The sequence below is a fragment of the Neovison vison genome, chromosome 10 (genome assembly GCF_020171115.1).
Source record: "Neovison vison isolate M4711 chromosome 10, ASM_NN_V1, whole genome shotgun sequence".
NCBI lineage: Eukaryota > Metazoa > Chordata > Mammalia > Carnivora > Mustelidae > Neogale > Neogale vison.
This window is the reverse complement of record NC_058100.1, coordinates 48,516,943-48,530,269: the sequence shown is the minus strand read 5'-3', so window position 1 is coordinate 48,530,269 and position 13,327 is coordinate 48,516,943. Positions and strand designations below refer to the sequence as shown.

At 46.0% G+C, this 13,327-nt stretch overlaps 1 protein-coding gene across 6 annotated transcripts in view; it reads right to left on the bottom strand.

The window, feature by feature from the left end:
• CACNA1E (calcium voltage-gated channel subunit alpha1 E) overlaps positions 1-13,327 on the bottom strand; it is a 339,348-nt gene that overhangs the window by 48,071 nt on the left and 277,950 nt on the right. For all 6 annotated transcript variants that reach the window (XR_006386630.1, XM_044267234.1, XM_044267236.1 and 3 more), the window contains 8 exons: positions 12,430-12,526; positions 9,989-10,149; positions 9,322-9,459; positions 8,019-8,220; positions 6,954-7,118; positions 6,224-6,334; positions 2,422-2,505; positions 1,339-1,464 (listed from right to left, as the gene is read on the bottom strand). Coding sequence is in view for 5 of the 6 variants with exons in the window: in XM_044267234.1 (XP_044123169.1) it covers positions 1,339-1,464; positions 2,422-2,505; positions 6,224-6,334; positions 6,954-7,118; positions 8,019-8,220; positions 9,322-9,459; positions 9,989-10,149; positions 12,430-12,526 (1,084 nt within the window). In the remaining variant the exon portion in view is untranslated. The remainder of the gene's footprint in view (positions 1-1,338; positions 1,465-2,421; positions 2,506-6,223; positions 6,335-6,953; positions 7,119-8,018; positions 8,221-9,321; positions 9,460-9,988; positions 10,150-12,429; positions 12,527-13,327) is intronic.

Sequence of the window (13,327 nt, the reverse complement as noted above, 5' to 3'; positions counted from 1 at the left end):
TCATGGTTCACCTCCCCTTCCAATTTACCCAAATTCAGAGAACTGGTGAGCATGATAATGTGACAGGCTGACACGTATTTCCTGAGAGACTAACTTGTAACTTGTCTGGAAGGTCTCAAGCAAAAAGGTTTTAGAAGTGCCTTGTGTATCGGACTCTAAATCCAAATTCACCCGAGACTTGGTAAATTCTTACTAAGGTTTTAGATTTCTCCTCTGTCATGTAACTTTGGCAAAGTTCTTTTCATTGAGGTGTGGGCTCTGTAGGAGTTAGGTGACCCAACAATGACTCTGGATACAACCTTGACAATAAAAACGTGGTTGGCAGGAGCCTGAACATCCTTACGACACCTAGTCTCACCTATCAAACCCGCAGGACCTCAATGGAGAATAAGTCATTAATGACGGTGTGCGGTGAACGCTTTTCCAAATGATGAGAAACCACCGAAGCTACTGGCTAACCTTCTCAGGTTCAATTAAAATACATAAATAATTAAAATAGAGGTGGCAATGGGTAAATTCATGATTTCTCAGCTTTGAATCAATGTCATTAAATTTATTTTTAAAACACATTCACTGAGAAGCTGTTTTTTTTAGTAAGAGGAAAAATAGTGGGCATTTGAATAGCACTTAGACCCCGAAACTCCAAAAACAAACCATGATAACTGCTAAAGCCTAAAGACACTGAAATATGTTTAGAAAATTTCTTTTGCAGGAAGTCTCTGCCATTAAAGTCGATCTCAGGTAGCTTTTAAACTTCTATTTCTTACCAATACACCTCTGTATGGCCCCATGAGACCATTCAAAGAAGCTCATCACATTAGCCTGGCCCAAATATCCTATTAGACCATAGGAAACAGAGGTGACCATGAACACGCTGCACATTTGGTGGTTGAGGAAACACACGGACAAAGACAGGGATGGGACTGTATGACTCATCCTGCAATCAAACAGTGCCCAAAGAGTCCTCTGGAAAACTGTTCATGTGAAATCAAGCCACTGGCAAGTACGTGAAAATGCAGAAGCTGGCTCCTGACAAGATGGGACTGCTTGGGGCTTTTTGGACTATCTGGAGAGGTAGCACACCTCCTCGGACAAGCCCCAGCCTCCGTGAAGAGAAGACAAGGGCGTTACAAAGTGGTGGTGTTTTTCTAGAATGAGATTCTATCCCGTTGGGCACTAGCTGCCTGGCTGAGCTGCACTGGAAGAGAGAACTGCTGCCTTCCTTGAATGTATCTGACAAACACTCATTCCTGGAGGTCAAGGGACCTGGGTGATGACAGCGTGGGGCCAGGCGCTGCTCCATCCAAAAGACAAGAGAGGAAGAGCGGCTGCGCTTACCTTAAAGGACTGCACGAAGGTCCAGAGTAAAATACGGATGGTGTAGCCCTGCCGGAGAAGCTTGATGAGGCGGGCGGCTCGGAAGAGCTTCAGAAAGCTCATGTTGAAGCCACTGGTGTTCACCAGCTGGTGGACCAAAAGGAACCTCATAACTAGTGACATTATGATCATTTAGAAAACACTAAGCACTCGTATTTGCATATTTATCCCTCATTCTGATATAAAATTTGACATGGATTCTGTCTTTTGTTTTCAATCCCATTTCCAAATGATGAGCCAGGGAGGGCCCTCTCCCCAGCCTTCCCACCCCTGGCTAAGGTGCGGCTCGTACCCCCAGAAGAGTGTCCTGTGTGTATCAGACGAAAGCAGCCTTTCTAGTCTTCCAAGGGTCCTAGTGCTCCCGACTGCACTTGGATGCCAGCGAGGCAAATGAGCAATCCCTCTAGCACATATGACACCCATGCACACATCTGATGAGAGTGACAATGAGCTCTTCAAGTCGTCTTTAGAATAAACAATTTTAGGAAAACAATTCAGATAAAACAACTTTGAGGGCAATGATACTATGCCTCTTTTGTCACTTCCAAAGAATCTAGCAGAACGTTGTGCACACTAGCCCTCTTCTGGTACTATTGCACTGACCCCATTAGGTGGCTGCTGTTGAGTCAAGCAAATGAAACAAAACCTCCCACGAGACCCAGTGCCACTCCAGTGTTTGCAGCTCGGGAATGAAGAAATGAACTCCCAACTCTTAGAGGGCTAGGTATTTGGTTTGATGAGTTAAAAATGGACTGTATGCAAGTATGGGCACACACCCACTGTAACTGGGTGCCTTAGTCAGTTGAATGTCTGCCTTTGGCTCAGGTCACGGTCTCAGGGTCCTGGGATCAAGCCCTGTGTCAGGCTCCCTGCTCCGAGGGGAGTCTGCTTCCCCCCCTGCCTCTGCCCTTCTCCCTGCTCGTGCTCACTCTTTCAAACAAACAAACAAATAAATCTTTTTAAAACAATGGACAGCATACATAGAGGATTCTTTTATGCTACTTCAGGGCCAAGCTTAAAGACAAGGATGTACGAGCCACTCACCTTGCTGTCTGTCAGAATGATTTCTGTGATACTGCCAATCACAGTGATGAAGTCAAAGATATTCCAGGTGTCTCGGAAATAGTTCTGGCGTGTGAATTCAGTCATGGGAGCACCAGAAAAAAAAAAAAAAAAAAAAAGAGGAAAAGATAAAGGAATGGAGAAAAGACATCTTTCATTACATCAGTTGTCACTTGGAATTAAAACTCACATACAAGGTCATTCTAATTTTGGTTTTAGTTTCTTATTTCTAACTGGAAACGCTATTTCTTTACTGATTTGGGAATTTCTCATTTGGGAAGCAGACTTCTTACTACTTGAAGACCTTGTTTTTGAAGCTGTCACTAAAAAGCTACATAAAAAACTATGTAAGGAAGAGATTTGGGGCCAAGCACATTATAAAGTCCCAAAAAGGAAAGAAAGATCATCATCGCCACTTATAAGGCAATAAAGTTATTTACAATATTACTCTAAGGTTTTCTACAACTTTAAATTGTTTATATTATATAATGTGACCCTATAAACATACACTTCTGACTTTCAACTATTAATAAAATTCACAGAGACGTCTTAAGTCATTAAAGGCCAAAAGATGTGCCAAAAATCTTCTCCTGACTCCACAGAGCGACAAAACAAATAGACTTCATCCTTCCCTTCTTTCTCGGCTCTGTTACACCTTTTGAGTAATAAAATGAGTGGGTCGAAGGAGATGGAGGAGAAATAAAGGACCTGGAAAATCCACGAACCATGTAACACTCTGCTTAACAGAATAGGTAGGCTTTGCGCCCATCTCCAGCACTTAGGTGAGCACAGACCTTGGACTATATTCCTTAAAAGAAACAGTATACTTGGGTTTCCAAAGTCATTGGCTTGTCCTTGGGCATAAAAGACCCTCAGAGCACTGCTGAAGCCAATCCCCAGCAACAGTTACAATGAGCATTAGTGACTTTTACAGTATGTGCCGGATGAGGACTAGGCCCTTGGGGTTCTTTCAGTTTGTTTCTCCCAGGGACACTATGGGTAGGTCATGATCAATATCCTCAACATGCTACATCCATAAAATACCCGGTGGCAGGGTTGGCAAGAAGAGTGGGCAGAGAAGTGCAAACAATGAGAGCAAAAGGGTGTGGCGAGAGCAAAGCTTTGTTTCTTTTTTTCCTTCGTTTTTTTTGAGAGCGTGGGTGTGGAGGGCTGGTGGGGTCAGAGGAAGAGGGAGGGAGAGAATCTCAAGCAGACTGCCTGCTGGGCATGGAGCCCCACAGGGGGCTCAATCCCAGGACCCCAAGATCATGACCTGAGCCAAAATCAAGAGTCAGACGCTTCACCAACTGAGCGGCCCAGACTCCTCACAAAGTTATCTAAGAGCACCTACTCAGGACTACAGGCATAGATGCCTTGGGTACAATAAAGTACCTAAGGCCATAAGACAGCTACTCATTTTGATGATGAGTGATCCTCATTTTGAATGACAAAACTAAGGCTTAGAGAGGCTTGTGTGATTCCAAAACCAGGGACACCTGCTGGGTGTATAGAGAAACAGGGCACACAGCCTCACAAACTCACTTTTCCATGAAGAATACCTACTTCCTCAGGAGTAGAACCAAGTCAAGTCTCTGAGTTCCTCAGTTCTCAGGGCTCTCCTAGTCCCAACCTGGGCCAAGCTTCTTAATTCTCGGATGCGCCCCCATACAGTAGAAAGAACACGAATCTAGGTCTCAGAGGAGAGGAGCTCTGGATTCCAGTGGAAGGGGGATTATGACAAAATATGGCTTAGAACAGCACCGTGTATGTAGACCAGTAGATCAGTGTGGACAGACGGTGGGTTTCAAGTCAGATTAGACCAGGATCTGAATGCTGGCTCTGCCTTTTAGTAAGCTTGGGTCAACTACTGAATCTTCTTGAGTCCTAGCCCATCCAGAAAAGAAACTGAAAACGTCTATCTAAGTAGAGCTATTATGAAGCTAAAATGAGCAATATATAAAGACTTCCGTACTTAATATGGCAACCCATGTTCATTCTCTCCCTCTTTTTCCTTCTTCCTTTTTTATCCCCATCCCACTTTCCATTTCTACTGCCTTTTACTGTGTCGTCTTTAAAAAGCTGCCCAATTTTTCTGAATGTCAAGTTCCTCATTCAAATTAACAATGTCAACAATGTTAATGATGGCATCTGCCATGTGTATTTCAGAGTATTTGACAAGATCTAACAAAATAGTATATGTTGGGATATTCTGAAAACCTAGAGTACTATAGCAACGTAAAGACTATAATTGGGAGTAGTGGTGTCTTTGATCATGTGAAAATGCCTCTAGATCTTGAATGAAAATATGAAGGTGAGAGGGGGAAAAAGGCAGGCTTTGGGACCAAGTCTGGTTAAGCTTGTAAGTATGTATTCAGCATTCACCATAATTAGTGCACAGCTGGGGACTTAAGTCAACAGACAATGTCAACAGCATATGTAAGTAATCACGATGCACAGAAAACCTTCCCCTGTTGTGGCACCAGCCTGTCCCTCACTCTGCTCACCCTGCTCAGGGCTAGGCTGGGTTGTAAAGGCATCTTTGTTGGAGGTGGTTTCTTTTTACTCTTTTATTTCCCCAAGTCTCAAAATACTCAAAGGGGAGTCAAGAGAGCAACAATACAGCCACCTGCAATGGGTTCCCTTCAACTCCCCTCCCCAAACCGTCAAGTTAATGACTTTTCAAAGAACCATTAGGAGACCAAAAGCAAGCGCCACAGTCAACACTCAGCAATTATCAAGCCCAGCCCAGAGGCCCCGCTCAAGCTGCTATCAGACAAACCCTTATTGGGATAATAAGCAAAGTTTCTCTTCTTGCAAGGAAAGCCACACACACACACACACACCCCATATTTGAAATGGTAGCTCACACACTGAATAAGTGTGAAACAGCTGTCAAGTGGGTTTATCCGCATCCCACTGATCTCACTGTAAACCTTAAACAAGGAGGGGGGTGGCAGAGAGAACTATTGTGTTTATAGGACACCTAAGCAAAGGGCTAGGTTTGCTTAACACTGCTAAGAGGAGATGCATGAATGTGCAAGCAATTGTAATTAATAGTTGAAGGGAAGGAAAATACTCATAAAAGAAAAATTCGGTCCAACCCTCCGCAAACCTAATTCCACCATACCTACCTACCAATTTACCTTTCTCTCCCTCTCCCTCTTTCTCTCTCTCTCCCTCCCTCCCTCCCTCCCTCTCTCTCTCTCTCTCTCTCACACACACACACACACACACACTTTAATGGTCATGAACCTTTGTAAGCTTAAGTAAAAAAAACATTTATTTTTGTTCGCAGAAACTGCGCTTCATATAACTAATGGGAGAAGGATGATTAGGTAAAATCTAGTATCTGCTCTCTTTGAGGGTAAGAGGGACAGACATGTTCCCATCTGAATCATAAAATCTTACACCTTTTACCAGTCAATAAACATTCCAGGCTTATTAGTCCAATCTTTGTTTTGTTCTTTATCTACAAATAAATTACAGTTCTCATAAGAATTCTGTCACCCCTCGACTACTGACAGAACCTGCCAAGACCAGAGCCAATGGCTGCATGTGTACAGAGCTGGGGATCTGGTCTCCTTTCCCCTTTCTCCTAATACCCTCACGCATCCTCTTATCTCTCAGGCAGTTTACTGAGCAGTTGAAACGGGCCCGCAATTAGGTCAGGTTGTGTGAACTGTTTCTGGAAGAGTGGGAACCACCCCACTTCCCACAAAGGCCAGGAGTGCCTCCAGAAGGAAGGGAAGACAAGTGCAATGCTGGGGCACAGGCCACGCCATACCAAGAAGCCGAACGCGATGACTTTTAGGACACACTCCAGGGAAAACACCATGGTGAAGGCAATATTCAGGTACTTCAGGGCCAGCTCGTAGGTACAGGGAGCAGAGTAGTACTGCCAAGAAGAGAAAAAAGGAGAAAAAGAATCAAACCCTTAAGGTGAGGGGGGGTATGTCGTGTCACCGAGGCTGGCCATCTCTCAACCCTGCGTTTGCGGGCCACTCTGATGTGTGATGCAGGAGGAGCAGCACACGTGCTGGAGAGGAGGGCCATGTAGCCCATGGAGCAGAACAAGGCAACATGGAGAAAACCATGGACCACACCCTACAATGGCTACTTATTAGCAAACATAGCCAGTCTTCCTAGAGATGAAGGTGGGTAGGACAGAAACATTTTCAGGAACCAATCACCATTGATTATTAAATAAGATCACACCTCTTCCAACACTTGGAACCTTCCTTTAGAACCCCATGATCATGTGGATCTCCAGACATTCCCACTCTGGGCTGAATCTGACAGCCATGAGCACCTGGAGCCCCGGGTGCTACTGGGCCACTACTCTAGGGCTCACTCCTTCATGGGGGTTGCTGAACTGAACGGGACAAGATCAGAAAGAGATTCCAAAGTGGAGAAGAATGGAAGGAAGCAAGCATCTTCCCCATGCCTCAAGCCCTGGGAGGGACTGGGCCCCAAGGCCCTATCTGCTAAGTACCTCCCGGCCACCACCCACTCACCTTCATCATCAGCACGACGGTGTTCAAGGCGATCATGGCCATGATGGTGTACTCGAAGGATGGGGACACCACGAAGTGCCAGACACGGTACTGGAATGTGTGCCTGTTCTGCGGCATGTAGCGGGTGAGAGGTTTGGCGCTGATGGCGAAGTCGATGCACGCCCTCTGAAGGAAAGTCACAGCTATTAGCCCAAGCTCAAGTTCCCTCAACCTCACCCATCAGTGGGCTCTCTGTTAGGTGGCTAGAAGAACGGGACAGTGCAGGGAAACCAGGGTCGGGCTGGACAAGCGAAGGGGGAAAAGGGCAGCAGGGATTGGGGGGACAAAACTGCAGGTGTGTGGTCCCTTTAAATGAGTACACAGACCTGGGCTCTCACTTTGGGGTACCAGCTGAAAAGACGCCTCTTCCTACTACCCCGCCATCTTGACCCCCCACAGACCTGGGCTCTCATGTGGGATGTGGATTTCATGGTGATCAGTCATGTCCGTCACACAGCCTGCGGCCAACACCAGCAGGCAGGAAGCCTTACCCGACGCCCTCAGTCAGAAGTAAAACTATCTCCCCATGCACTCCCATAGCGCTTTATTTGCTCTTGTCTCATAGTCTCAAACAGTTTCTGTTCCATTCCATTACAAAAATAATGAACCCTGCAATGTGCCAGCACTATGTTTGTTCCTAGAAAAGCTGCACTAAGGAAGCCATATCCCTTATCCTTATAGCAAATACAAGCCACAGAGGGACAAAGACTCATAAGCAAATGTCTTAATGTTGGAATTTGGGCACACATACTTTACTGCCACTTCTAGACTATTCACTGCACAAAGGCAGGGACTACACCTTAATCCTACCAGCTCTCTGTGCCTCATGCTTAGGTCTTAAAAGAGCAGATGTTCAAAAAATATTTATTTAATGACTCAATAATTTTTCCCACCTTGCCATTTTCAATCAAGTTTTATTAAATGAAGTTTTAATAAAGTTAAGAAAGTCTTCCTTCCTACCACTGTGATTCCAATCATCCTTTCTGGAACCCCAGGAGTGCCATGCTCTAGGCCATATGTTTTTACCTCGTTCTTCTCCAGGCTGCACTCCTCCATCATCTTGTCCCCTTGCTCCTGGAAGGTGATGATGATGAGAGCCACAAAGATGTTGACAAAGAAGAAAGGGAAGACCACGAAGTAGACCACATAAAAGATGGACATCTCCATACGGTTGCTGCGGCTTGGTCCTCGGTCTTCCTCTGTCACGTCAACAGAATGCTGTAGGACTCTGTAGGGACAGTGTTGGGATATGGATGATGGATGGCAATCTTGGCAGTGGCTTGTTAGGAGATGTGCCCCCTATTATATTTTCTTATGTATCTTCCCTGGCTTTGAGGATCTACCATAATTTTTAGGGTCCATAACCAAGCTGGTTAAAGAACCACTGAGCCCCAATCCACAGCCCGTTGCTAAGTCCTGTCCCAATAGCATCCATTGTTAAGAAACCAAGTTACATTATTATCTTAGGTCCTCATATTCAATATCAAGAAACTCCTGGATGTCTATTTGGCATTTTACCAACTACAGCATGCTGCCACCAGAAACTAAGGTCTTAACAATTGCCAGGTCTAAATCAGCCATCAGCAGCCTTCTAGGGGCACCTCGGTGGCTCAGTCAGTTAAGCACGAGACTCCTCATTTCAACTCAGGTCATAATCTCAGGGTTGTGAGTCACTGGGCTTTGTGCTGGGCATGGAGCCTGGTTGAGAGTCTCTCTCTCCCTCTCCCTTTGCCCTTCCCCTACCCCACTCACACCCTCTTTCTCTAAAAAAAAAAAAAAAAAAAAAAAAAGAAAGAAAAGAGAAGAAAAAAGAAACTGCATTATTATCTTCTTCATAAGAGGTATGATCACAGAAAGTGTCTCTGAGTTCTTCCAGCTCATTCTTTTTCTTTTTTTTTTTAAGTAGTCTCTATATCTATCATGGAACCCAATATGGGACTTGAACTCATGACCCTGAAATCAAGAACTGAGTTGAAATTAAGAGTCAGATGCTTAACAAACTGAACCACCCAGGCGCCCCTCTTCCAGCTCATTCTTAACCCTCAGTCCTCAGGTGGAGGGCCAGTATGGAGGAGAAATGTGTCTAACAATGTCTCCAGAGACTGAAACAATAAAAATTTCAAATATTTCTTTGTATTCTCCTTCTTGATTTTTGCCTTAAGGCTTTTCATTCCTCTTCTCTTCCGCCTGTCTCACCCACTCATAACCACTTACTTTCTGGTAGAATAACAAAGGGTTGGCCTTGTTCATCTTAAATAAGCTTCTCCAGGCAACCACGTATCCCATCCCAGCTCACACACAAGTATGCCAACGCAAACCCATTACTCACTGAGGCCATCCTTCTCCTGTGGAGACGGTGAAGAGAGTCAGCAGGGCCCAGATAATGTTGTCATAGTGGAATTCATGGCGTTTCCATTCCCGGCCTTTCACCTCCATCTTGTTTTTTTCATGATCTACATAGTTGCCTCTAAAACCAGAGTACAGATGAAAGAGGGCCTCTTCACTATAGCTCGTGGGAGAGTAAGGAAATTCTACAAACTTCAATAATGCAGCTTCAATAATCAGGGTACAAATGCAAGGAAGAAAGCAGTCTTATCAAAGGCAGTCTATGATTGTGGAATAAAAGTTGTATTTGGTGCCTAGTAGAAATGGAAGATTAAATCCTAATCCTTTTACTAGGCACAGTGTGTAGCCTCGAGTAATTTAAACTTTCTGAGCCTCAACTTCCACAGCTAGAACATGAATATGAAACCTATATCAAAAGGTCATTCATTGTAAAGATTTAAAATGAAAAACTGGGTATAAAATGCCAAGTGCCATGATTGACACAAAAGAGGTGCTCAATAAAAGAATAACAATTTCCTGTCTTGCCTTTTTCCTAAAAGAAGAAAAGAGAGATAGGTAAGAGAGAAAGAGAAGACCTATTGGGTGCCCAAGCAGGCATTGCCGAAATGCGTGTCCGCAGAAGGTGAGCAGAACATTATGGTTGCACTTACATGCACTCCTTCTCTGTGTCTTTGGAACTGTCTGTGCAATAAAAGAATTTTCCCTTGAAGAGCTGAACCGCAATGACAGCAAAGATGAACATGAAGAGCTTGTAGACAATGAGGATGTTGAAGACATTCTTTAAGGAGGTTACCACACAGTCAAAGACAGCCTGCAAAGAGAAGTCCAGAGCCCTGTAAGTCCCCAGAATGGCCTGTACATTTGCCTAGAGCTGAGTCAGAGCCACATCACCACCAACCAGCCCCGGAGACATCCCCTTACTAAGAAGTGACACTCATGGGATTCAGAGCTGTATTCCAAGCTGGTCATGACTGCAAGGACCTACCACCTGGAAGGGCACATGGGCTCTGAATCTGAAAGCAAACCCAAAGTGGCAGAAACCAAATGGCAGCAGGCAAAGAGGGAGTCCTCTGTGGGCTCCCAACAGGTGTACTCCAGTTAGGAGGAGACACAGAATTGTATTGCAGAAAGGGATCAAATGGCTTGTCCCTAACCTGACATCGATTTGGTGACATTCTTAGAGTCAGTTTATATACTGAATATGTGTTATTTTCTCTTTACCTTTCTAAATGGATCAGAGAGTGCAGTAAATTACCACTTATTATTTAATAATATATTGAATAAATTCCTGCATTCACTCCAAATATGTTCAACACTTCACGTAAATGTTCTTAGCTTAAAGCTAAGAACCCCTATTGGGGATGAAGATTCAACAGGTGGTGTGGGTGGGGATGGAAAGCTATCTTTTCATAAGGCAGGGGGGACCGTTACAGGCCATGGGTGTCCCTGTGCAGAATCCCGAAGGGTTACACAGGAATTCAACACATTTCAAGCCATTTTTAGGTTACTTTCTAGGTTTTTAGGTTTAGCTCACTGGAGTCTCGCCCCATAGCGGCACTGCATTTGTTGTGCCCTTGCCACATTCTTGCACTTGCTTCTTGCACAGCGCTGAGTGGATGTCGCTGGTTTAATTAGTTCAACACTGCAGGGAATGTGAGCGGCACACAGCCTTATGGAATCATCAGAGCCACCTACACTTCCCTCGGGTTATGGAGCTGCAGAGAGACTAAGAAGCCAGCACTTCCTAATTAAATGGAATTAACCAAGGGCGGGGTTGCACACTCCATCCTGTGAGCTAATCACACCATGCTGTCTGCAGCTTTCTTAGGACCCCAACAAAGCTCAAAAGACAGGAGACCCCAAAAGCATGGGCTGCAGCTAACAATAGTGCTTAGGGCCCCAGACCCCAGCAGAAAGGAGTATTTATGGGCATGGACAAGACCTGGCACTATGATGGGTCTATTACCAGGAAGAGAGTTGTAAGGAAGTGCGTGTGTGTGTGTGTGTGTGTGTGTGTGTATCCTAGAGACCAGGCTCAGCCCAGTGCTGTGGCTCACTCCGTTGGCCATGTGGCCTGGGCAGCAGTGAGCAGACCTCAGGGCTGTGAACCAGGAGTCCTGGTCCCTCCCTCATGGTGGTGAGCTCTCACTCAGGGATGCAGGAGGAAGAACTTTCCCCCATGAACCCAGCAATCACAATTTATGTGTGTGTGTTGGGGGCAGGGGAAGAAGTATTCAGCATGTTAGCAAACTGGAGTTGAATGGTAAAGCACACCTTGAGGGCAGAAAGGAGCCCCAGGAGGATGGAACAGGGAGGGCATGGGCTGGAAAAGAGGAGAACCAAGGTAATGCAGCTTGGAAACTTCCTGGCAACAGGAAGCCCTCAATTCATGTTAACTCCATTCCCCACTCTCTGCCTCTGCCAAAAATGACTATTCTTGAGCAAGTTAACTGACCAGTCTGTGCCTTAAAAATATGAAGGGTCGGGCGCCTGGGTGGCTCAGTGGGTTAAGCCGCTGCCTTCGGCTCAGGTCATGATCTCAGGGTCCTGGGATCGAGTCCTGCATTGGGCTCTCTGCTCGGCAGGGAGACTGCTTTCCTTCCTCTCTCTCTGCCTGCCTCTCTGCCTACTTGTGATCTCTCTCTGTCAAATAAATAAATAAAATCTTTAAAAAAAATATGAAGGGTCGGGGAAAGAAAATCCTTTCCTTGTGTAGAATTATGAGGGAAAAAAGCATCCCAGTTTACTTGGCATGATCTGACGTGCAGCCCAAAATACACGGGACACCCCCCCCACTTCTGTTTTGGTGTTCCGAGTGCACCTTAATGACACGGGGTTCTTTCTGGATGACATGCCACAGGCAGAGTATATATAAAATACCACCTGGGGCTGGACTCAAGAGCCCCAAACCCTCTTCTGGATTTCTTGGCCTGCTGGTTATTTTTCTTTGAAACGAAGACCTTCAACTCAGGCATTTGAAAGAACCCCAGTCTCTGTGGGAGCAAAAGGAATATTCCCAGAAATGATCCTCCAAGAGCAGGCTGACCATGGCTAAAGACAAGATGGGAGAAGGGGCCTCGGGAAACATTACCTTGAGCTTGGGCAAGCGCTTGATGGTCTTCAAAGGCCTCAGAACTCGGAGGACCCTCAGAGATTTGATGGTCTTGATGTCTCGCCCCTTGTTTGTTCTGCAGGGGGGAGGCCCCCGGGGGTCAGAGGACAGGGGGAGAAATGAAAGTGGCATTTGCATGACTGCATCAACAACAGGGTGAAAAGGGAGACACTTGGGCAAGAGACCGGAAGTGGGGTCAGAATGGACTCCCTTCAGGACGGCCCCACAAAACATGCTCCGGGAAAGTTTTTAATTCACTCCCCAGTGTGCACACAGTCCTACGCATGCACACCCATGCGTCCTCACACAGAAGAACGCACCCAGAGTCCAAACACCCAGAGGCCTCCACGCACAGATAGTACCGCATACCTCTTCGCCCCAATGGCTGAGGTCATGGTGGCTTATTACCACACTAGCAGAATGCAAGTGGCAGTTCAGCCGACTAGGGAACGTGACTGGGCACGTCAGTCCACCCTAGATCCCCAGGTGCCTGCTCTGGTGTTCTTCAGTAACAGGCTTACAAATGATATTTGTTGAAGGGACTAGGAACCCCTGTTCGAAAGCATGTCTCATCAGAGGACTTGACCTAGCCCTTTCCTTGGTGCAGGTTTGTCACCCCTGCAGAGTTCATTAGTTCAGGGGAAAGCAGGGTGAGGAAGGGCACTGGGGACATGACACTCCTGCTGTGTTAGCTGCCGCTTCCAGAGAAAGCATGTCACCTGGGCTTCTGGCCAGGACCTTGGCTCCTGCCCCAATTATCTGTGCGAGCCTTGCTCTTTCTGCAGCCCCTCCCCATCGGAGGCTCTCTACACCCAACACAGGCTGCAGAGAGCCAGAGAGTTGGAGACGGCCCAGACTGCAGGCCCTGCCCACCTTG